At 40.6% G+C, this 24,736-nt stretch overlaps 1 protein-coding gene across 9 annotated transcripts in view; it reads left to right on the plus strand.

Annotated features, from left to right (window-relative positions):
* The window catches only part of ANK3 (ankyrin 3), a 555,635-nt gene that overhangs the window by 381,678 nt on the left and 149,221 nt on the right, over positions 1-24,736 (plus strand). For all 9 annotated transcript variants that reach the window (XM_084903932.1, XM_084903938.1, XM_084903933.1 and 6 more), the window contains one exon: positions 24,009-24,107. In XM_084903932.1, coding sequence (XP_084760058.1) covers positions 24,009-24,107 — 99 coding nt within the window. The remainder of the gene's footprint in view (positions 1-24,008; positions 24,108-24,736) is intronic.

The raw sequence follows: 24,736 nt of genomic DNA on the forward strand, positions 1-24,736 counted from the left end.
CCAAAGCAAATCTAAGTCTAGTCTTTAAGGCCAAAAAATGACTTTTTAAAAAACTTAGGGATTGATGGAAAGGCAAAGCTGGCAGATTGATTCAGGACAACACTGTCCCCGGAGTCCACAGGCTGTTGACCCCTCCCTCTGGGTACATCCTCTGGAGCCCCCAAAGGGCACCATGTTGCAAAATCAGTCTACTGCTCCACAGTGGGAAACCCCTTTTACTGTCTCTCTCAGCCCAAGTCCAAGCCCCTTACTCATCTCTGGGCACAGTGGGAGGGGAAAACCCTGCTTCCTCTTCAAATGAGCAATCTTCAATTTATATTTAAATGTATCTCATTTAAAATTCTGTTCCTCATTCTCAAGAACCACCTTTCCTTTCAGGTGCTCAATGCTCACATGTGGCTAGAAGCTATTCTGTTAACACAGTAAACACAGCATTTCCATCATCACAGAAAGGTCTGGACAAAGTTGAGACACTGTCAATTCTGAGGTCCCCCCCCCCCCCTTCCCTTCAGTGTCACAATAATCTGTAAAGGTAAATGTTGCCCCAAGAAAAATGATCCTTTAAATGGTTATACAGAGCAATTTCACTCGTATCAGACTTGCCCCTTGGGGCTCCAAAAGAAGATTTTTGTCTTTCCCATTTTGTTACCAGAAACCACCAAAATCAACAATAAAACTGATATCCTCTTCCAAACAGGAGTAAAAAATAGTCATTTCTCCCCAATTCATGTTATGGACTTTTTGGAAATATCAAAAATTGAGGTCGAGCTGAAGCCGGTTTGGCTCAGTGGTAGAGCGTCGGTCTGCGGACTGAAGGGTCCCGGGTTTGATTCCAGTCAAGGGCATGTGCATTGGTTGCAGGCACATCCCCGGTAGGGGGTGTGCAAGAGGCAGCTGGTCGATGTTTCTCTCTCATTGATGTTTCTAGCTCTCTATCTCTCTCCCTTCCTCTCTGTAAAAAAATCAATAAAAATATATTTTAAAAAAAATTGAGGTCAATCTCAAGCGAGGTCTCCACTTGCCAGGGATTGTGCCACATGGTTAACTTCTGTGAATCTTTGTTTTTCCTCTCTGTAAAGGACGCTAGTATTCTTTTCCTCAAAGAAGCTCTCTCTGACCCCTAAAATAAATCACTCCCCCTTAACCACACCAATTGTCTTCATTGCCCCCTTGTACTTTCTAATGGTAGGTATTAAATATTGTTTTATTTATATGATTTTCTTTGTCTTGCATATTCTATTTGTTTTCTAATCCCCTTGAAGGCTTATTCATCTTCTGTCTCCAGCTTCTCACCTGGTAATATCCTCTTCCCAAGTGCTCACCTTGTGCCGGGCTCTGTGACGTTGGCTTTAACATGAACTTCAATCTTCCAGCGAAGGACTGAGCAACAGAGAATGTGTTTCTTGTTGCTTAGACTTTTTTGTTGTTGATTAAGATATTACATATGTGTCCATATCCCCTCATTGACCCCCCACCCCATTCCCATACATGCCCTTACCCCCAGTGTCTTGTATCCATTGGTTATGCTTATATGCAAATCTTTCTGCTGTAGATTTTTATTTTTTTATTTTTATTTTATTTTCTTAGGAGAGGCAGACATTGTTTTTTCAGGGAATCATTCCTTACTGCACTACAGAAAGGCATGACCTTTGTCTTTGCTGCCTCGCAGAACCTCTGTCTACCTTTCATGAAGTGGTACCTTGGACATACTCATGTGCCACTGCATTCCATTCAGCCAGAGAGCTCCAAATATGAAAATATCAAGGCCCTGCCTGTTACAGAATAAGTGCTCAGTAGATGGTCTGCTTTTCTTTCTTAGGAGAAGTTTATAATAATAATGATTGGAAGTAGTTATAATTTGAGTATTTATTAAGTTCCAGTCTCTTTCTTAAGCATTTTATATGTATTAACTCAACAATCTTATGAGGGCTGAAGTGGCGATGTAATGAAATACATCTTCCATATCCTGTACTTCACCCCATTTGCAAGACTGAATTCCTGAAGGACAGGCCTGTGCATTATTACTCACTGTGAATTCCCAGCACCTAGCACTGGAAGTACTTGATATATATTTATTGAATTTAAGAATGAATGAAAGAATAACTTTATCTTCCTTAACCACCATACCTGGGTACCCAGTACCTACTTAAACCTGCTTTCCTCAAGCCCTGTTCCTTTCCCTAGCCTATCAGAATTTCAAGTTGATTGTCACCTGGTGTTAGGTAACTGCTTGCCGTTATTAAAGGAGAAGAGAAATCCAAAGGATTCAAAAAAAGGAATTTAGGTCAGTGCTCCAAACCCAAGTATTGAATCTCGGATGCCAAAGGGCAAACTTGTGTAAGCATTTGGAAGACTTGTTTCTCAGCAGTATAGGTACCCTGGAAGACAAGCCTAGTGTAAAGAGCTGCTTCCAAGCTTAAGGATGTTGTGAGCGTGGCCTCAGATGCCTGCTGTCAAGACCCAATCAAAGCCACCACCAGAGGGTGCTAGAAAGGACATCAGCTACTCAAACAGGGATGGGCATCAATCACTTCAAAATGAGTGTAGTGGACGTTTGTAGTTTGATAAGGGTGCAGGGCTTCTGGAGACTAATTAGGTGTGTGTGGTGGTGACATTGCAAATATATTTTAAACATATTTTCCCTCATTATATAATTCATGTTCAAATAAAATACAATAAAGCAAAGAGAGAAAATAAAAACCACCCATAACAGTCCTAATATATTATTTTTGATATTTAGCTATCTATCCTTAAAAAACCTAAACATACACATAAATACATTCATTTTCATGGATACAAATTTTCAAGTATAGATTTATGTCCTGTTTAAGGCTCAACCGCATTAAAGCCAAAAGACAGTGTTTTTTGTTTTTTGTTTTTAATGGGTTCTATAATCCTTCTTCAGAATAAAAATGGGGATGTGAGAGCCTTGGCAAAGGAATGTGAGTTATGGGAAAGTAGCTATGTGGCTATTGCATTAACCATATTCTTGTTACCATGGTGATATTAACATATCAGGGGGAACAAAGCCAGGAAGTGGAGGACAGAGCGGTGGGGGATATACCTTTTATAGAGAACATGCTCTAAGCTTGCCATGCAGTCTCATTCCTGCTCTTTGCATTTCATTCCCTGGATACCACAAAAAGAATCTCTTATATAATCTTAAAGGAATACTTTAATCTTAGGATCTGTAAGTACATTCAAACACACTAATATCTACCCGTGTTCCGGGATCTGTGCTGGCCTTCATCTGAAGCCATGAGAGAGATCTCAGTCACCACAAGCTCTTCCCCTCTGCCTGACCACCTTGTCTGACAGTGATGGAGGCAGCCTTTGGCTTCCTTTCCCTTTCACAGTGGAGAGTAGGTATAGCGTCAAGCAAATGGCATAGCAGCCAGCTGGCTGCAATCCCGAACTGGCCCTGCAGTCCCCTTTGTGTGCTCTTCGACAACTCATTTATGCTTCAGCGTGATCATCCACAAAATGGGCCCAGTAGTAATACCTAATGCATGATCACTGAGATGACTGAATGAAATAATCTCTATAAATTGCTTAGCGCAGCACTTGATTAAGGACATGGGGACCGGGGCCAGAGCCACGTTTGTGGTGGCTGCTGGTAGCTTTCACCCAGGAGGGGACCATCTTCATCAGACACATTCACCACAGCACAACGGGTGGCAAGCAGGTGGCACATGGCGGCTCTCAGAGTATTTCTGGAACTAACAGAAGCGTTGCTTCCCCGCATGTTGCAGTTCCGTTGCCTGCAGTGGTGTTTGTCACGTGAGGAGGTCAGCCTTTAAGAAACTATGAATGTGGCGTTGAGGCAGTAAGAAAGCCAATCAAAAAAATCATAGGAGCTGGAAGGTGCTTATTTCTGTTTCACTCGTCTTTCAATAAGCACTCTGCTTCCTGCCATGCTTGTTCTAGAAGTGTTGCCGTGAGAACATCTTAAATGACCCAAAAGAACTCCACTTTGCAGTTCTATGTGTGAATTTCTCTGAAGGTTCGGGAGTTGGCAGGACTTGCTTTATTGCTGTGCACTTTAAAAGGGAATTACTCAATAGCTGTAGGATTTTTGTTTCCTCCTGGGCGTGCAAATTGCAGCCAAGGCCTACTGGGCGCCTCTGCTGGACATTCCGGAGCAGTGTGCACACTCACTGTTGTCAGACGGTGCATTTGAACTCGTCCAGGTGCACCCTGGCCCCCTCCTGAGCACTGCAGGCTCGTCCATGAGGAAATCTTGCTCTCCTCCCTTTGGTGGGTGGTCTGAAGAATATGCAGGAAGGGCGAAGGGGCAGCTAGAGGGAAGAGGTTAGGACTTGGCAGAAGCACGAGGTTGCAAATGAGTGGCCGTAGGGCCTGTGCACAGTCATTTACTGTGTCTCAACTCAAAGCAGGATGATCCAAGAAAACAAGTTCAGATAGGAGATCAACATGGACTAGCATAGTTTGGGGGGGGGGAGGGGGGAAGGGGCGGGGAATTGAAAAGGTAAACTGTGATGGAAATACAGGGATTAGAACTCCAAGAAATGGAGAATGGCCAGTTGCACAAGTGAAATGAGACAAGGTGAGATGATTAGTCTAACCCTAGGGCTGGGCTGATTGTGCGGATGGAAGAGAGTCGGTGTAGGTTTTGTCCCCCTTTTCTGAGATCTAATTGACATATGACTATGTAAGTTTTAGGTGTACAACATGTTGGTCCGATGCATTTCAATATTGCAATATGATTACTGCAGTACTTCGAGCTAACACCACTATCACATCACTCAATTACCATTTCTTCTTTGTCTTGGCGACAGTTAAGATCTATGCTCTTAGCAACTTAGACGTTATAGCGGTATTGTTTTCTGCCATCACTATGCTGTGCATTAGATCTCTAGGACTTATTTATCTACTAGTTGCAAGTTTGTACTCTGAGATAACATCCCCCAGTTTCCCAAACCCCTGGTAGCCACCATTCTGCTGTTTCCACAAGTCGTTGCAGGTGCATGAATGGAGAACTGGGGTGGGACAGGAGTGTTTCAGATGCGTGATAGCATGCCTGGGAGGGGGATGAGGAGACCTGACACGGAACTGGGCAGTCTCCAGTCGCACAAGGAGGAGCATGTCTGACTCCTGGTGTGATGCTCCTCTCCTCGGACATAACTTCTCTGGAGTCTTGCTTGTTCCACTGGTCCTCAGTAGGAAGGGGAGCACTGATCTCCTTCGAATAACAATGCCCCAACCAAAATGCCCCGGGTACCCACACAGAACCATGCTGGACTGATTTACAGCTAATAGAGAGGGGAGATATGCCAGGATGGGGAGAAAGGGCCCAGAAGTTCATGTGCAGACTGGAATGGTTTCCCAGAGCCATCGAGCTTCCCCCAGGGATGCAACTATAAGAGTGGTTGGGCTAGAAGACCTTGAGGTTCCTTTCGGCCCATATTACTGAGGCCTTGAACTATGAGGTGGGAAAACTTTACCCAAAATTCAAACCAACTTAGGTAATACCTTTCCTTTATAACTAGGTACTAGGCACTGTAATAACTTTTCTACATATTATTTCATTTAGTCTCCACAGTCATCCTGTGGGGTGTGGGTATGATTTCTGTTTTACACTGGGAAGCAAGAAGTTAAATAATTTGTGCAAAGCCACACAGCGTTAAGGTGGTAGAGCTTGAGCTAAAAAATAGCAAAGTTAATACAGTAAAATAGAACAGTGAAAACAACCAAATGAAATAATCTGCATTCAGCTGCGCAGTTCATACTCTGGTAAGATCAGAGGCGTTGCAGTGGGTACTGAGCTTTGGGCTTAATCCAGGGTCATCACTGGGAAATCAGAACTGACAGCAGCCTGGCTTGTACCAGCTGGCGGTGCGTTTTCGGCCTGCGCCAGGACTGCAAAATGAATTAAGGACAGTTTTTAAAAAGATTATAATGGGGTTTTCCTTACTTATAATAAATCCTGTTATACATTTAAAGACATTTTAGTTGAAAGATTAACAAACCTAAAAACCTGACAAATCATCAAATTCATTCTAAAAATAATGCATTCTCATTTGTGCTATATTCTATTATTACCTCTATTCTACATTTTTTGCATCCCTAATGATCATGTTTTGAAATGGACTGTTGATATTTAGAAACTTAATGGACTTATGACCAAAGAATAGGACATACGTTTTTCTGTGAGGAAAGACAAAGCAGGCTTATCTCTAAAAGGAACAAATCTCTGAGTTTGGAAATTAAAAACGGTTTTTCTGCAGCCTCCAAGTCTGAGCCTCGCCGCCAGTTTCCCCCAGCTGGCCGCAGCCTCCATCCCCCGAGGCTTGGATGCAGTTCATTTAGGCTGGGGCCTTGCAATCTGTGTTTCTACTGAGTTCCTTGGGTGCTTCTCAGGATCAGGCCCCATTAAAAAACATGGACGGCCCTGGCTTGTTTGGCTCAGTGGATAGAGCATCGGCCTGTGAACTGAAGGGTCCCGGGTTCAATTCTAGTCAAGGGCACATGCTTGGGTTGGCTCAGTCCCCACTATGGGGCATATAGGAGCTAGTCAATCAATGATTCTCTCTCATCATTGATGTTTCTATCTCTCTCCTCCTTTCCTCTCTGAAATCAATAAAAATATTTTTTAAATTGATGGAGGCCATGCTATGAAAATTTTTCCCTATATAAATTGTCCCAAGTTGAACCATAGAAATCTCAATACTCATTTACTTGTATTGATTATCTTCACAACATACTCAGATGTAACTTTGAATATACATCATATTTACAGCTTACAAAATACTTTTGGATCAGTTGAGACAAGAATAGACATTTAAAAAAATACATTATTATTGATTTCAGAGAGGAAGGGAGAGGGAGAGAGAGAGAAACATCAGTGATGCGAATCACATCCTCTACTGGGGATTGAGCCCACAACCTGGGCCTGTACCCTGACCAGGAATCGAACCTGACCCTCCCTGTTTATAGGTCCAGGCTCAACCACTGAGCAATACCAGCCAGGCAAGAATAGACATTTTTACAGATGAGCAGACTAAGATCCCAAGAAGTTGTTAGTCTCAGTTCCTACTGAGAGTAAAATGGAAGAACAGGGATTTGAATCCAGACCTTCTCACTCATTGCATTCTGCCTCGGTACATGACCACCACCCAATGGCAACAATGCCTGATGGAAGCTGAGGACAGGGTGTCAGCCACTGGGTAACTGTGGTCTATGTGGGCCCTGGAAGAGCAATGTCATCTCGTTAGGACAGGTGCAGGGCACACAGACAAGGCAATTTGCACCGACCTACTTTGTGTTTTTTTGAAACCATCTTTCTTTAGAAACTTCAGAGATACTGTTTACATATTTTGACATGTTTGAAACTTCAGCATATGTCTACCTTATCCAAAGACCAAGTGAGGGCAGGATACCTGAGAAACCAATAGTTTCAAGTTAACTGACATCTCAAAAGCCAGGAGTGACTTACCTTTTTGGAGGACAAAGAAAAATGTTCAACTCAGATATAAATTCAGTTCCAGATTTATCAGAAATGCTACAGATGTGTAGGAAATGTATCACTGCAAAGCCCCTTACTATTTATGTTTTTAAGAATTTTTATAATAGAGTGTTTCAAAAAGAGGGGAGACTTTTTAAATGTACGGGACTTTTAGAAATATTACAGGAAATCTAATGTAATTTGATTATCTCATTTTAAATAATTAAATATTTTAAAACAATTATTCTCAGTGTATAAAAAAGCAATTGATTACTTTATAATTAAAATTTGAATATCCCTTTCAGTTTAATTATTATAAAACTTTAACTAGGATAGTTCTAGCGAGGAGGGGCTTTCTCTACTGTACCAGAGAGCAGACTACTTTTGAATGGTCGCCAATAGTGACACCATTAAATATGAAAGCCATGGGTTTTTCTTAATTAAAATGACAAAGTTGAGCTAGCCACTCTTTTAGATACTGAATATTTTATTTTTGGCTTTGAGGTCTGCCATTACTTTTGGTTGGGAATGGTTTCAGCAGCATTATCTGCATAGTTAGATAGATAGATAGATAGATAGATAGATAGATAGATAGATAGATAGATATCTAATAGATCATCTAAGGTTGAGTTCTTTAAGAAAAACCCTACTTACGTGTCAGGCTGAGGCATTGTCTGTATTGAGAACTAGAGCTAATGATCTGTCCAAATTAAGATGAGTCTCAGTATCTGTATGTTTGCCCATATTAAGACAAGACTCACTATTTATATATATTTTCTCCCATATGACCTGCTGGAAAGAGCCAGCACAGCCTTTAGAATCAGACAACTTAGGATCAAATCCCAGATCAGCCATTTCTTAGACATGTGACCTGTAGCCACTTCCAACTTCACTTTACTCAATTGTAAATGTAAGTGTGTAGCATCTGTTTCATGGGTTGTTGTAGCAAGGGTCTTCAAACTATGGCCCGCGGGCCACATGCGGCCCGCAGAGGAGTCTGATCCGGCCCGCCAGGTTTTTGGGGCAGTGAGCGCAGCCAAGGTGTTACAGTAGGAATTAGTAGTTCATATAGTCCGGCCCTCCAGCTCTCTGAGGGACCATGATCTGGCCCCCACTTAAAAAAGTTTGAGGACCCTGTAGAGATTAAGTGAGATGATGTATGTCTCATAGGATTTGCACAAAGCAAGGGCTTAATAATTGGTAGGGTTGGTTTTTTATTTTAATTACACTTATCTGTTTTAAAATGAAGAACTTGTTGATCTAAATAAGTAGGTATAAGTTTGGGCAGGAGCTGTAGCAGAAATCTGTTTTTCTTCTGAAAAGTTTTGGCAGGATAAAAGGTATTATTTCAATCATCAGTGGTCAAAAATTTTAGTTTATGAAATTATAGAACCACTGAAATGTCCCAAATAAATTACAATTTTATGGTATGTGAATTGTATCTCAATATGGGGGGGAAATGCATATAACGAACAGTCACTAGAATGGCCACTATCAAAGAAAGGAGAACAGAATAAGTGTTGGGGAGGGTTTGGAAAAATTGGAACCCTTTTTGCTCTGTTGTAGAACTGTGAAATGGTACAACCACTATGGGAAAAGGGTATGGAGGTTACTGAAAAGGCTAACTGTAGTATTTCTGTATAATCCAGCAATTCCACTTCTGGGTATGTATACCCCCCCCCAAAAAAAAAAATTAGAGCAGGGTCTCAGAGAGAGATTTGTAGGCCCACATGCATAGCAGCATTATTCACAATAGGCAAAAGGAGGAAGCAACCCAAGTTGCTGCATGAATAAGCAAAATATGGCATATACATACAATGGAATATTGTCCAGCCTTTAAGAGGTAGGAAATTCTGACACATGCTATTGAATGAACCTTGAGGACATTATGCTGAATGAATTAAGCTAGCCTCAGAAACACAAATATTATGTGATTTCATTTATATAAGGTACCAAGAGGACTCAAATGCACAGAGATGAGATAGAAAGTGGAATGGTGGTTGTCAGGCCTGGGGAAGATGAAAATGGGAAGTTGTTGAATGAGTATAGAGTTTCAGAGTTGCAAGATGAAAAGGGTTCTGGAGGTTGATTACACACCAAAGTGAACGTATTTAACTCTGAGCTGTTTACTGAAGAATGGCCAACGTGGGAGTTTTATATGTATTTTATCACAAACATTTTTTTTTTCAATTTAAAGCATATTCTGAAAACCACATGACAAGATATCTCCAAAAACCAGTATGTAACATCCAATGGTGCAAAGGTAGAGGGGGAGTTGGTAACGGAGGGACGAGGTCCAAGCCCAGTGTCAGTCGGTTTCCCTGCCCATCTGGTGGCAGCTGGCATTGTGTGTACAGCTGAGACTGGGGGGGTGGGGGGAGGGGAAGGGAGGAGTGGCCTACTTGCCCTGTCTTCCCAGACTACTAATTCATTTGTGGCAATGGTGGGAGACCTGACAGTGCCTTATCTAAATTGCTGATGAGCCATCATCTATTCATCCAAGAGAAAGCCTCTAATAGTATTTATGATAAATAGCTTCATATTATCCTTAAGAGAAAATAAATAAACCACTTGAGGTTTTTTTTTAGAGCAGAACAAAGCAAATGCTGAGATGAGAGCCTGATTTCACAGCAGACATCAAATACCCATGCACTGGCTGCTGCTTTCTGGGGAGCCCAGCACTATATCCTGTCTCATTGGTGGAATTGGTTGGTCTCCCAGGGAAAGAGGGTGAGGTTAAGGAAGTGTCAGTGACATCAGTATCTTAAGTGTCAGTCTCAGTAAGACCTGTGTGGACTTAATCTCCTCACCCAGGAAGCACAGAGAGAGAAAAGTTGGTGTCATATAAGCTAGTGTAACTGAAGAAGAAAAAAATACTTTCTTGAAGAAGACCTATTTCATCTCATTAGAAACTCATGAAAAAAATATGGATATTTACTAAGGTGGTAGGTCATCTTAATAATGATTGCTGTACTACAAGGGAAGTTTCTGAGTTTATTTTATATTTTATTAACTAGAGGCCCGGTGCACAAATTTGTGCATGGTTGGGGTCCAGCTGGCCCGCCTCGGGTGGGGCTGATTGGGGCCAGGTCAGCTGGAGGGGGGACCACAGGAGGTCTGCTGGCTGGCCTGTCCCTGATTAGGAATGGGGCCTGCCAGGGGGAGGGGCTGCAGGCAGTTGGCTGGCTGTCCCCGCACCCAATCAAGGTGGGGGTGGGGGGCGATTAGGGCCCCGTGCATGTCAAAGAGAACAGTTGTTCTGGTTGTTCTGGCATCCTTGGCTTTTATATATTTAGAGTAGAGGCCATTGCAGGAAGATTCCTGCAAGAATAGGGCTTCCTGCGGTTGTCTCCGCTGCCCTGCCTGCTTCCCTTTTATCTCCGCCACCCCGCCTGCTTCCCTCTCCGCAGGCAGCTTCACTCCCTTTTGCAGCTCTTGGCTTCCTTCTATGCTGTCTTCAGGTTTCACTGTGCACCTGGATATGCAAATTAACTGCCGTCTTGGTTGGGTTAATTTTCATACTGGCTCCTGATTGGCTGATGGGTGTAGCTTGTTGGCGTGGCAGAGGTATAGTCAATTTGCATGTTTCTCTTTATTAGATAGGATAATATAAGGTTGAGTTCTTCTTTAAGAAAAACCCTAATATGTGTTAGACTGAAGGCTGGAGTGTTTATTATCTTCCACTGTTTGTAATTTTCCTGGTTATATCCTTGGAATTCCCAGTTCTTATTAACAGCATCATTCGTTTGCATATATTTTATGGATTTTTTAGGGCATTAAAAACTTAGACATTTTCAAAAAAAGAAATGAGTTAATGATACCTATAACAAAATGGATGAACCTTGAAAACATATGCTGAGTGAAAGAAGACAGACACAAAAGGTGACATATTGTATGATTCCATTGGTATGAAATATCTAGAATAGGCAAATCGACAAAGGCAATAGATCAGTGGTTTCGAGGGACTGGGAGGACAGAGGAATGGAAAGTGATTGCTTAATGGTATGGGGTTTCTTTTTACTTGTTTGTTTATTTTTCAGTTGACATATTTTAGTTTCAGATGTATATCATAGTGGTTAGACATATACCTTACAAAGTGATCACCAAGATAAAGTCTAGTACCCATCTTACAAGTACAGAATATGGGTTTCTTTGGGGGATGATAAAAATGTTCTAAATAAATACTAGTGATGGTTACACAACTTGTGAATGTACTACAAATCACTAAATTGTACACTTGAAAATAGCCAATTTTATGGTATGTGAATTTCATCTCAATAAACATGCTCTACAATAAACTATCAGACAAGATTTATGGTAGACAAAAACTGACCAAAAAATAAAAAACTTTTATACCTTCAAGGAAATTGAAAGGAAACAATAATTCAGTTCTTTATTTTTTTATATTGTTTCAAAAGATATGACTGTTAAATATTATTTACCAAATATTTATTGCCTCTTCTATACCTAGAGATTAGCAATTGTGACCGTGTAGGGAAAGACAAAACCTTTTCCTCTATCTTCTTAGGTTCAGTTCGAGGGGCCATGCAAATTAAACTGACTACAGATAAACTAACGGGAGAAAAGGTTTGTGTATGCATAGGAAAGAATTGAAGGCCCACAGATGCTGTTAGACCCTAGAGGTTATATACTATTTTAACAAAGGATGATACATTTTTGGAGAATGACAAGACAAAGGCAAGGGGTTTGGGGCTCCTCGGGGTGGTAAATCATGGGGAGATAAATATGTTGGGGAGAGAACTAATGGTGGGAAAAGTTTGTTTAGCAAGGTTTGTTTTGCAGGTCAAGTTTGTTTGCAGGTCAAGTTGTGCCTTCTCCATGGATGTGTGAATAAGAGACATCCTCCTCTTCCTGTCCTCCTACCTTTACAAAAGGAAATGCATGCCTTGCTTTTAGACAGAAAGTGGGAGGACAGAGAACTCAAAACAAAGATTTTTTTTTTTTTTTCAAAAGGTGTATGTATCTACGTGGTGAACAAGGATCCTAATAAGCCTTGCTAAATGTTTTTCCTGTGCTTTCTCTGTGTACCTATTTAGCAATCATTTTCTGTTCTATTTATAATAGAAATAGTACTAAAGTATAAGAGACTAGAATAAGAAAACACAGATCCTAAAATATAGGTTTTAAATGCAAACCATGATCACATTAAAATCCTTATCTTCAAACATCTCTTTTTTTTTTATTATTACCATAAGAGAAGTAACTTAGAGGGAAACATTATTGCATGTGGTAATAATCTTTTTTTCTCTAAAAGACATCAAGTGTTATCATCCACCTTCTCTTTCACTTGGTGATAACCTCCCCAGATATTTTAGAAAAGATGAAGTGGGGCAGATCAGAAACCCACTATCCTTTATATATTTAAATGCAATAAAGAGTCTGCCACTTATTACGAGTAAGGTAGGAATGGCCCAGGTTGATTTTGGGATGTTGCAGAAATGATCTTGCTTTAGCAATTATTTCATAAAGGAACTTGGCTACCACCTCAACTGGTTTTTTTCAGAAACAGATCAGAAATAAGCAAGCAATTCCACCACTTTCCAGCAGAGGGAGCTATTTCTTTCAAGTCCTTGATTTTAAAAGTATGGCACTCACATTTCTATTTTGTTATGTACCACATGTACCTATCACATTACAGCAGCCATGGCCCTGCCCCCACTTCCTCTTCCTCTCTGACACTATTGCCCAGCTGAGGGACTTCTGAAGTTTACACACACTGAGAGTGCAGAGATAACCTAACACCTTTGCATTCATCCTGAGAACTGGCATTCTTAACACCTTCTTAGAGCTCACCAATTACTTCAGGTCCACATGTGTTTTTTTCTCTCCATAAGTTTTTCATTATGTACTTGTGAGATGTGGTCATGGCATACATTATTTTAAATGTCTATACCATATGATAATAAAAAGGACAGTAGTTGCTAACATTTTTATAGTTTTTACCTAATGCCAAGTACCATTCTTAAGACTCCATGCTTATTAACTCACTAGGGGCCCAGTGCACGAATTTGTGCACCCTGAAAGGAACTGTGGGCCGCAAGACTGTGGAGGGCACAGGGGTGGGTCTCAGCCCATCCTCCACACTCCTGCCCGGCCCCTCCCACCATTGTCGCTGGTCCCCTGTCTGCTGGCAGCCCCATTCCCATGGCCACACACACACACACACGCTGATGGTGCCAGCTCCACTCACACCTGCTGATGGCACAGAGCGATTGGGACCTGTGCCAGCAGTGGATGCAAGCAGTGCCAGGAGCGTCAGCAGATGTGAGCAGTGGCTGCGGCCCCGATCCCCTTTCAGGAGCACGGAGAAGTGGAGAAGCCCTCAGGGGCGATCAGGGCAGTTGGGGCCGGCAGCTGCCACTTTATATCTTTATATCACAGATTTGCTGGTGCCGAGTGACTGGGACCTGCTCCAGGTGCCAGCAATGTGTGCAAACGGTGGCTCTAGCATTGGCTGTGGGTGCGTGCGGGGCCAGCACTGGCAGTGGGTGTGAGCAGCAGCTCCAGTGCCAGCAGTGTATGTGAGCAGGGCCAGCACTGGAAGCAGGTGGGAACACTGGGCAGGCCGGTGGCACACAGGAGCAAAGAATTTTCAGTAACCATCAAAGATTCACCCGGATGACAGCAACTGGTACCCTGCCTTGGTCTGGTGTCCCCACTCACCTTCTTTACCATTCCACCATGGCCAGCCCTTGCCATATTCCATGCTCTGCTGCCTGCTGCCAGTGCCTGCCATGTTCTGCGCAAGCCCCCTGGTGATCAGCACATATCATAGCAACCGATTGTTTGGTTGTTTTGCTGTTCAGTCTATTTGCATATTAGGGTTTTATATATTATACATATATATAGATTAGCCTGATTTTACAGATAGCAAAGCTGTGATATAAAGAAATTAAATAAAGTGAAGTTATGTAACTAGTGTGGAGTAGGTCTGAGATTTTTTATTATTTTGTTTTATTGATTTTTAGAGGGAACCATCATTATGGGAGCATAACATCAATAGTCTCCTCCTGCAGCAACACCACCTCCCCCCCACACACACACTCCCACTAAGGATTCAACCTGAAACCCTGGCATGTGCTCTGAGCATCCTGGCAGCCTTGCAATGTATGGGAGAACACCCAGCCACCTGAGCCGCACTGGCCAAGGCAGGGCCTGGGATTTGAACCCAAGCATTCTGGCTCCATAGTACTTTCTCTTAATGTCTTTTAACTTACTGCATAACTGTCTCCTATACTTTCTTACTCTTACCATGCTGTTTGGTACTCCAAAACTGCTTTAATAGTGAGAATTGGTTCTATGTTTGTATGGTTTATAAGTGCAGAGTCAGCGTGGTCTAGTGAAAGATGCCATTACTTTGGGGTCATACATATTATGGCAGCTTTGTGACCTTTGGCACGTTATTTATTTATTTTTAGTTTTAGTTGTCTCATATAAAATATAAAGGAAAAAAAACCTAGATAATACTTCTTTCTAGTTTTTTTGTGTTAAATGAGATAAAAGACATGGAATACCTGTAAGTTTGCTTCCTCTGTTTGATGTGAATGTTCTCATACCTCCTCTTGGCAGCCTGTGATGGAGGCACTGGCGGTATCATGTTCATTATTCAGATGAAAATATGAGTTCATAGAAGATAAGACACATTCCCAATGTCATCTATCGGGAAAGTGGATATGGAAGAGAGTTAGGGGCTGGTCTTCTTTTCTCTAATGAAATACGTTTTGTGCTAGACCAATGTAATGTAATTGAAATAAAGTTAGAACCAGGATTGAATTCCTTACCTCTGAACTCATCAATACAAACCTTTTTTTTTTTCTTTTTTTTTTTTTTGCACTTTTCTAAGTTTCGTAGTTTAGGAAACACAGAAAAGGTTTTTATTTTGAAGTTAGAGGATCTTACCCTAAAGAGTGATCATCGCATAATATAACCGAACTGTATGACATCATGTACTACATGCTAGGACTTTGTAGACATCCTGAGAGATCTTAGCTTGTTCTGAGTGGTTTGCTTCTTTCTTCCCTGAAAGTGGGAGGCAAAACCTGTTCTTCTGAATTGAGATTTTTCACTCCCCAACTTCAGTGGTTGGTATCTTCTAGAAGGGTAGGTTATAGGTGAAAGGTCTTATTGGAAAACCAAATAGAAGGAGACTAGCACAGAAGAACATGATAAACTGGGAGGAAAAAAAAAAAAAAAGGCTAGAAGAGAAACTATAGTGAGAACACAAATCCTTGCCTGAGGGGACACAGCAGGGACCCATGTTCTAAGCACTTGATTAGGTTATTGGCCTGGAAATTTGAGAGAATTAAACCTGCTGAGCACTATGATTTTGTTCAGTCAAAATTCTGAATATCCAAGTCTTGTTAATGTTTTATATAATATTTCTGGAGCCAATTTTTGTTGTTTGGAAAATATATATATGTGTGTACATATGTGATTGCTTTTTTGTCTTTATCTGCCACCTTTGAAATAGGGTTGAAGAGAAGTAAATACTAGAGAAAGGAAGGGACTGGCTAATCAGATTTTCACTTTAAGGTTTTTTTTAGAGTAAATAATTATTAACTTGAATAGTTTAATGGGTAAGTTAAATGAAATAAGGAGCTATTGTGCTAGAGATAAAAATAAGATTTTTTTTTCTTGCTTTCTTTTTAAATTACAATTGACATACAATATTGCATTAGTTTCAGGTGTACAACCCTGTGATTAGACATTTATATAATATAACTTACAAAGTGATCACCCCGATAAATCTAGTACCCATCTGACACCATATAGTTATCACAATATTATTGCCTATATTCCCTGTGCTGCACTCTACACCCTGTGGCAGTTCTGTAACTACCAATTTGTGCTTCTCAATCCCTTCACCTTTTTCACCCACCCCTCTAACCCCTGTCCCATCTGGCAACCGTCAAAGTATCCTCTGTATCTATGAGTCTGTTTCTGTTCTGCTTGTTTGTTTATTTTGATTTTTAGATTCCACATATTAAATGAAATCCTCTGGCATTTGTCTTTCTCTGTCTGACTTGAAAACAGTGATTTTGAAATAAGCCCAAATGAGCTTAGTGAAACGGAAGGGGCAATGCCTGGGAACTGGGAACCCCAGGATCCTGCCCCAGTTTCAAGCCCTGGGACTCTGGGCAGTCACTTAATCTGCCTGGTCTCTTCCTTCTCTGTAAAATGGGTAATTAGACTGAAGGAATTCCAGAATGCTAATGTGCCCCATTACATTGAAATTATGTCTTTGGTACAATAAAAAATATTATATTCAAAGCTAATTTATGCCCAGTTAGAGTAGTGTTTACTTTTGTTTTCACTAAATCCAGGTTAGCTTCAAAACTCCAGGTTGACTTTGTTTTCATCCAAGTTTTAATTCAGGCCTCTTTTTAGAAGGAACATATAGATCCTTAACTCTAGTCATACTTAATTTTCTATATTAATGGGGGAAAATTAGTAATATATATTTATCTTCAAGTTATCTTCAAACTTAAAAAATTCCTTCAATGTTCAAATTCCAGGCAAGTTAATAAGGAGGTAAAACCTTCCATGGTTGTCAGAGTGAAGAATGTAAATATTGGGAACTGGGACAGAGGTGATGGTGATGGGCTACAAAGTAGGTAATAATAAAAAAGAAATACAGTCACTGTTTTCAGCATACGTTATACAAATATACACACATCTGCACAATGGAATACTACACTGCTGTAAAAAGGAAGGAACTCCTACCATTTGCAACAGCATGAATGGAACTGGAGAGCATTATGCTAAGTAAAATAACTCAGTCAGAAAAGATATCACATGACCTCATCTATCTGTGGAATATAATGAACAACACAAACTAATGAACAAAACCAGATTTAGAGAGAGAAGCATCAATCAGATACTCAAACCTCAGAGGGAAGGTAGAGGAGGATGGGGGTAAAAGGGACAGATCAACCAAAGAACTTGTATGCGTGCATATAAGCATAAGCGATGGATGCAGACAACGGGGGGTGGGGGAGTGGGGGGGTGAGGGTAGGACTGTGGTGGGGGTACAATGGGGGAATAAGGACACATTTGTAATACCTTAGTCAATAAAGAAAAAGAAAATAAAAGTATGAAGAAGCAAAAAATCATCCGTAATCTCTACCAAGAGATAAATTGTTAACATTTTGGATCAACATCTATCTCTTCAGCCTTTTTAGAATATGTCTATACACATATGTACAAAAATAAGGACATGGTTTTCATGTTCTTGTATGTCTTTTAATTTTTACTTAATATACATATTTCCTAGGTTATTAAGTTATCACAGTATACCTTCTAAGTTGTATCACTTTACCTAGTGTGAGAGCCAGAGTTGTAATTTTCTCTGCCACCTATGTGCAGTTGGCATCTTACATTTTACTTTTGCATATATTATACACTCCATAATTTACTACTTTAGACAATCAATTAACTCTTATATTTAGCTTCATTTATTTGTATATTTATTTGTGTAGATCTCAGTTTTTGTCTTGTATCATATTCCTGCTGCCTACAGAAAGTCCTTTAACGTTTTTTTATTGCAGGTGTGCTAGTAGTGAATTTGCTTAGCTTTTGTTTATCTTAAAATGTTTGTATTTCTCAATGTTTTAAAAGACATTTTTGCTGGCAATAGAATTCTCATTTTTATATTCAGTATAGAAAGATGTCACTTTTTTGTTTTCAGAATTGCATAATTTCTGATAAGTGGTCTACTGTAATTACAGTATTATCTTTTTCTCTATAAGAAATATGTCCTTTTTCCTTTGGTTATCTTCAAGATTTTTTTTCTTTATCTTTTATTTTGAGCAATTTGATTGACGTGTTTGATTATGGAGTATGTCATTATTCTGAGATAATTCTTGACCATTATCTCTTCACATATTTCATTTGCCAAATTCTCTCTTCCTTCTCCTTTTATGATTACAGTCAGCTGTTTCATATTGTCCTGTGGCTCTTGGACACTCCTTTCTTTTTCACTCTTTTTTCTCTCTCTATGCATCTCATTTGGATCATTTATGGGTGTATCTTTAAGTTCACTGATTCTTTCCTCAGTTATGTGAAGTCTGCTGATGAGTCCATCAAAGGAATTCATTTCCAATATTGTGAGTTTTCTTACCAAGTGTTTCCATTTGGCTCTCCCTAACTTTTGATGCATGCTATTCACCAGTCCCACTAGTTAGAATACTGAATATTATGTCTCTCAGTCCAGGAAAGACTGAGGTAAATAGTACCTTTGTCTGGAAATAAGCCTACCTTGTCTTCTGTCAGGCTGCAAATGTGGCAGGTTGAGCCAGTTTAGTCAGGAGTTGAACTGAATTTACTTTTTGTTTAAGTGCATCGCAGGTTTTAAGTTCCCCCTCAAGAGGGGCCTGTCATTGCCTTATGGTTAGGGGACTAGTAGAGGGGGTGGATGGGGTAAGTGCTCCACCTCAGCTTTCCCTGCATAGCTGTTACACAGATAACATCCTGACCTCACCAGTTGGCTACTGTTGCTTGCCACTCCTGTTAGACTTGTGCTGGGCTGAGGGTCTCTCATTCTGCCTCTGCTCCCATCTTAGGGAGGGTGCCTAGGCCTCAGGGCTAGGTCTCTCTCAGCATTTCTGCCCCTTCTACCACAGCAGTCAACCGCTGCTTTATATCTGTGGTTGTATATTTCAAGGCTCTTCTATGTACTGCCAAATTGCATCCCAGAAAGCACGTACAAACTTACATTTCACCAATGGCAATTGAGGGTTCTACTAAACAAGACTTTCAGTCTCAAACATCACTGGGCTCTTTTGATATGTGGGATTCCATAATTCTGTTGCTCACTTATATGATGCAACACTGGGCCTTGTGCATAGTAATCCATAAACCACTCTTCTGTTAACTGAGGATTCAGTTTACATATCCTGCTGAGTAGCTTAGAGGTGCCATTGTCATTTAGATTTGCTCTTCATTGACCGAAACAGTCACCATCCCACTCAGGAATTCAGAAAAATTTCATCCTGAAGCTCCATTTGACAGAGATGAGAAGCAATAGTTTCAGCCTGAAGCATTATGATCCCTGAATGAAAATACCATTACCTGTAGGCTGGAACTGAATTCTGATCCTGATTCTGCCTCCAATTAGCTGTCTCCTAAATACACAAATTACTGACCAGTTCTGTTCCTCAGTTTATGTATCTGTCAAGTAAGGTTAATGGTATTTATTTCACTTCATTAGTTTTCTGTGAAGATAAAATGAAATATGAAATTACATCATGTAAAGCCCTTTGCAGCACTTTTTAAGTGCTACAGAAACGTGAAATGTTCCTCTAAGAAGGGGCAGAGAGGCGTAGAAAACTATGGGAGTTTGAAATTCAAGATACTCTTTTGACATCTACACGTCCTCCATGTTATAGAGCATGTGAGAAAATGAATATTTGTGAATACAAGAAGAGAACGAAACTAGAAATAGAGTTCTTTCTCTCACTAAAATTAGCCTACTTGTGGTAAAAGTTAAGTCCTGCTCAACCAGGCAAGGACACATCTTTAAGGGGAAATAGCACTTAAACCTTGAGTCTCACAGGGAAGTGATGAGTTTGCGTCTTATCTCAATCTGTACTCAGTAAGCCTCCTGCTAGACTGCTTTTCATTAGACCTAACCCATCACTCCACCTGTTGTCTCAGCTCTAGAATTTGCCCACTGTGCTGCTTGGGTCATTAGAGTGTCAGACACTTACACTCAGACAAAAGAGACAAGCAAGACAATTAACAAGTCATAAGGAAGTTTATCTCCTCTGCCAGCTTTCGTTCACACCAAAATATGGTCCACATCAAAGAGGACCAAAGCATGCACTATGCAAAACATTGAGTGTTATTTCCTGTTACATACTGTTAAAATCTTCCCTTGTAAGCTGGTAGGTGTAGAGCAGGGGTCAGCAAACTACTAACCCAGGCCACCATCTGCTTTTGTAAACAAAATGTTTTTTCCCCCCCACATACAAATTAGGACTCTATTAACAATATGGTTGACTAAACACAGATGAGCTAGAGACACTACCCAACATCATGGGAAATTGATAGGAAAATCATTCTGGAGCTTAAAAGGACTCTGACGTGGAGACAGGTCATTATCTTCTGCGGTTAAGACCATAAAGCGTTAGAGGGCCACTGATCTTTATTTTTTATATTTTTATTGATTTCAGAGAGAGGAAGGGAGAGGGAGAGAGGTAGAGGGCCACTGATCTTAATATACACTTTAAAGATTGTCCTCAAAGTGGATTTTGTTTCTGCTTGGTAGCGTACTGCAGCTGTATTTTGCAAAGTTTCATTCTTAGGGCTATTCGGTGAAAGCTTATTTTCATCACCTTTCTTCTTGTGCATAAATACTTTTTGGTAACTATAGCAGACAAAGAAGTGAGTAAGATCACAGCAGAAATGGAGGTGCCCAGGTAGAGCACCCCCTGGTGCTCACCCATGGCTCAGGCGAGTTTCATTGCATCGCCAAGTGCCACCTGAAAGCCGTGCCACAGCGCTGTTCCCCATCTGCTGAGCGAGAGGTCTGTGGTGAACTGGCCGTATGTGTTTCCTGTGGTTGTGATAGGCTGGGTTTCTGTTGTCAGGACCGGAGAAGATGAGTCGTTTATCTCAGATGTTCTCACTGTAGCAGCAGAGGCAGGGACCCCAGGGGATGTGGGAAAGCTGGTGACAGTAAGTGGAGCTAGCTTAATGTTTAATAACATGTTGATTTTCAAATTATTAAACCACCCTGAGTGCTTAACGCAGCAGGAATACATGCCACTTTGGGACTGGGCTGCATTCTTTATGGTTAAAGACACATTCCCTTTCTAAATGATTCCATTTAGCTTATAAGGCTTGTTCCTCCGAATGGTCACTCTGTATCCATTAGTCCAGTGGTCGGCAAACCAGCATGTGGCTCTTTGGCCCCTTGATTGGGGCTCTTCCACAAAATACCACGGCCTGGGCGAGTCTATTTTGAAGAAGTGTCATTAGAAGAAATTTAAGTTTTAAAAAATTTGGCTCTCACAAGAAATTGCAATCATTGCCCTGTTGATATTTGGCTCTGTTGACTAATGAGTTTGCCGATCACTGCATTAGTCCCAATGAGTTGGTTTGAACATGCCCCTCGGCCCCAGCACGTGGTTGTGACTTCATTAGCTGTTGAGTAGGCACAGGGCAGTGTGACAGGCTGACCCACCAGGCCACTCACTTGTACCTGAGAGACTACAGCATCTGTCCAAAGCAGTGTGAGGTTGTGAAGGCTGCACAAGGGTGCATGATGGTATCATCCTGTCTCCGTGTGGCTCCTCCCTTATGTTTTTAGTGATAGGAATTCTGTCCAGCTAGTCTTGGGTGGTTCTCGATGATGGTTAGTCTACAGTTTAATTGTAATTCTGAAGTGCTCCTTAAATGAAGTTGTATTGGGACACGGCCACTCATTTCAATGCATATTGTATATGGCTGCTTTAGTGCTACAGGGGCAGAGCTGAGTAGCTGCAATGAAGATTGTACGGCCTACAAAGCCCAATATGTGCTCTCTGGTGGCCCTTTGTAGAAAAAGTGTGGCTCTCCCTGGTCTGGAGCATGATATGCGTCCTGTCCACTCCCCACCAGTGTTACCAAAACTAATTCGTTTTTATTCATGTTTCTTTCTGCTTCTTTCATTTAATGAGTTATTATTGATTTATGTGTTAGCATCTAAGAATAATGGGACGTACAGAGTTCTTCAGATGGGAGAATGTATAATGGCTAAAAGCATTGAATTAGAAAGGTTTATTGAAAACACAAGCCAAAAAGAACATGCTAAATAATACTCCACGAGAATGCAACCAGCCGTGTCCAGAATGTAGGAAACTCTACACAATAAATTACCTAGGTGTCGTTTTGTTTTGTTGTGGTTGTTACAGTAAATATATAGACATGGGGAAAAGCAGGTAGAGGAGGGCACCTCTGGAGATTGAAAGGGACACTTCAACCTCGATGTGCATCTTCTAATTTGAACAAACCAGCTGAGATTAATTGGAGATGATGGGAGAATTTGAAGTTTGACAGGGTCTTGATGTCAGACTTGAAGTTATTTGTATTTGTTAGTTATAAGGGTATTGTGATTTTTAAGACATTCTTGTCTTTATGGGTGAAATAACAGGGTTCCTAAACTTTTTTTCTTTTATTAAACTCCTTAAGCCAGAAAAAAGTCATGGGGCATACAGAAGAAATAATACTGGCAAAAGAGTAATAATTATTGAAGTGGGCAATGCTTTTTATGCTTTTCTCTGAAATGTTGTGCCTATTTGAACATTTTCATTATAAAGTACTTTTTTTTTTTTTTAAACCGTGAGTTTAAGCGTCAGATTTTCATTTGAATCTGGGTTTTGCTAGCTCTTTCTAGATCTGTAAAATGGGTATTATAACTCAAGTTGCATATGACATTCTGAGGATTATGAGAATTAAATGAGGTAGTAAAGAGTTTAGCACAGTGCCTAACACATAGGAAATGATCAATACCTGGTAGCTATTATATTGTATCAAACAACAAAAATATAACCCTTTCTGGGCTCAGTTCATGTATCTTGTAATTGACTTTTGTGAATAACAGCTCTTACACCCATATTGCAGCTACACGCGGCTATCAGGAACTGAAATACAGAATGTTTTTCACTGTGTGCTCGTACTTCCTTAGCAGTTCGAAAATAGCCACTGAACCTGTACAAATGCAAAGAGGAAGAACGATGGCTCCGAAATCATGATTGGAATTTCAGATTGTCCTAGTATGATGGCTATTTCTCCACAGCAGTTTAAAAATAAAACAAAACAAAACAAAAAAAAACCATACTCAGCCGGGACTGGTTTGGCTCAGTGGATAGAGCGTCGGCCTGCGGACTGAAGGGTCCCGGGTTCGATTCCGGTCAAGGGCATGGACCTTGGTTGCGGGCACATCCCCAGTAGGGGGTGTGCAAGAGGCAGCTGATCGATGATTCTCTCTCATCGATGTTTCTAACTCTCTATCCCTCTCTCTTCCTCTCTGTGAAAAAAATCAATAAAAAAAAAAAAACCATACTCAGTTTTGTGTGATATTGCTAACAAATGCTGGTGAACATGTGTGCATGGGAAGGCCTGTACTATACAGTTTGTGCTCAGTGGAGCCCAGGAAGGCTGAGGACTATGGTACTGCTTTCACCCAGCCTGGGCTGACTGAGCTGCTTCCTGGTCAGCCCCTCCTTAGCCAACATGTATCTCACAAACTTATAGAAAAACGCATTGACTTAAAGGTCCAAGATATCAGATAAAAAATACATTATCTCATCCATCAACCACCTCAGGTAAATAAAATATTTGAGCAGGGACTTTTTATGGTGTGGGAAGGTGTCTCCTGAAGACAATTATTATCAGAAAGAAATATTAGAAGCCTACTATTCAACATGTTTTTTATAAAGAGGAAAAGAATGAAGACTGGTTGTGGGCATTTTAGGAAACAATGTTTTAATTCAACTGAAGATACCCGAACTGTGATTTTTTTTTTTCTCTTCTTCCACAGAATGACATCACTCCTTTACACGTTGCATCAAAAAGAGGAAATGCCAACATGGTAAAACTACTGCTTGATCGAGGAGCTAAAATCGATGCCAAAACAAGGGTAGGAGTCAGTTTATGTGCATACTTATCCTTATTTTTGGGAGGGAGGTATATGTCTCCTAATACCTTTGCATTGGTTCAGTATTGGCTTTATGTTTGTTCATTTGTTGTAGTCTCTTGGAAAATGACTGCTAAGTTTTTTCTCCTTGAAATGGCATGATAATCCATATTTATAAATCTTTAATACATGTTTAAGTAGTACATGGTTTTAATTACAGAATCTACAGTCTAAAGCCTAGAGTTTTAGTTGAGTTACATTTTCAAGAATTTAACCGCAACCTGACACTCAGGCTTAGCTATTCAGTCAATTTGATGCTAAACCTGATTTAAAAACAAACCTTTGTACCTTTGTGCCCTGCTGATGGGAATGTAAAATGGTCCAGCTGCTATAGAAAACCATATTGAGATTCCTTAAAAAAAAAACTAAAAATAGAATTACCCCATGATCCAGTAATTCCGCTCCTGGGTACACGCCGAGTGTAATTGATGGTAGAATGGTTGTTGCCTGGGGAACAAGAAAATGGGGAGTTGTTGATCAGAGGGCATATAGTTTCAGTTTTGCAAGAAGATAAACTTCTAGAGATGTTATGCAGAAGTGATTGACAATTATATCAAGACATTATATATATA

This window comes from Pipistrellus hanaki, assembly GCF_964339955.1.
Source record: "Pipistrellus hanaki genome assembly, chromosome: 14".
Lineage (NCBI taxonomy): Eukaryota > Metazoa > Chordata > Mammalia > Chiroptera > Vespertilionidae > Pipistrellus > Pipistrellus hanaki.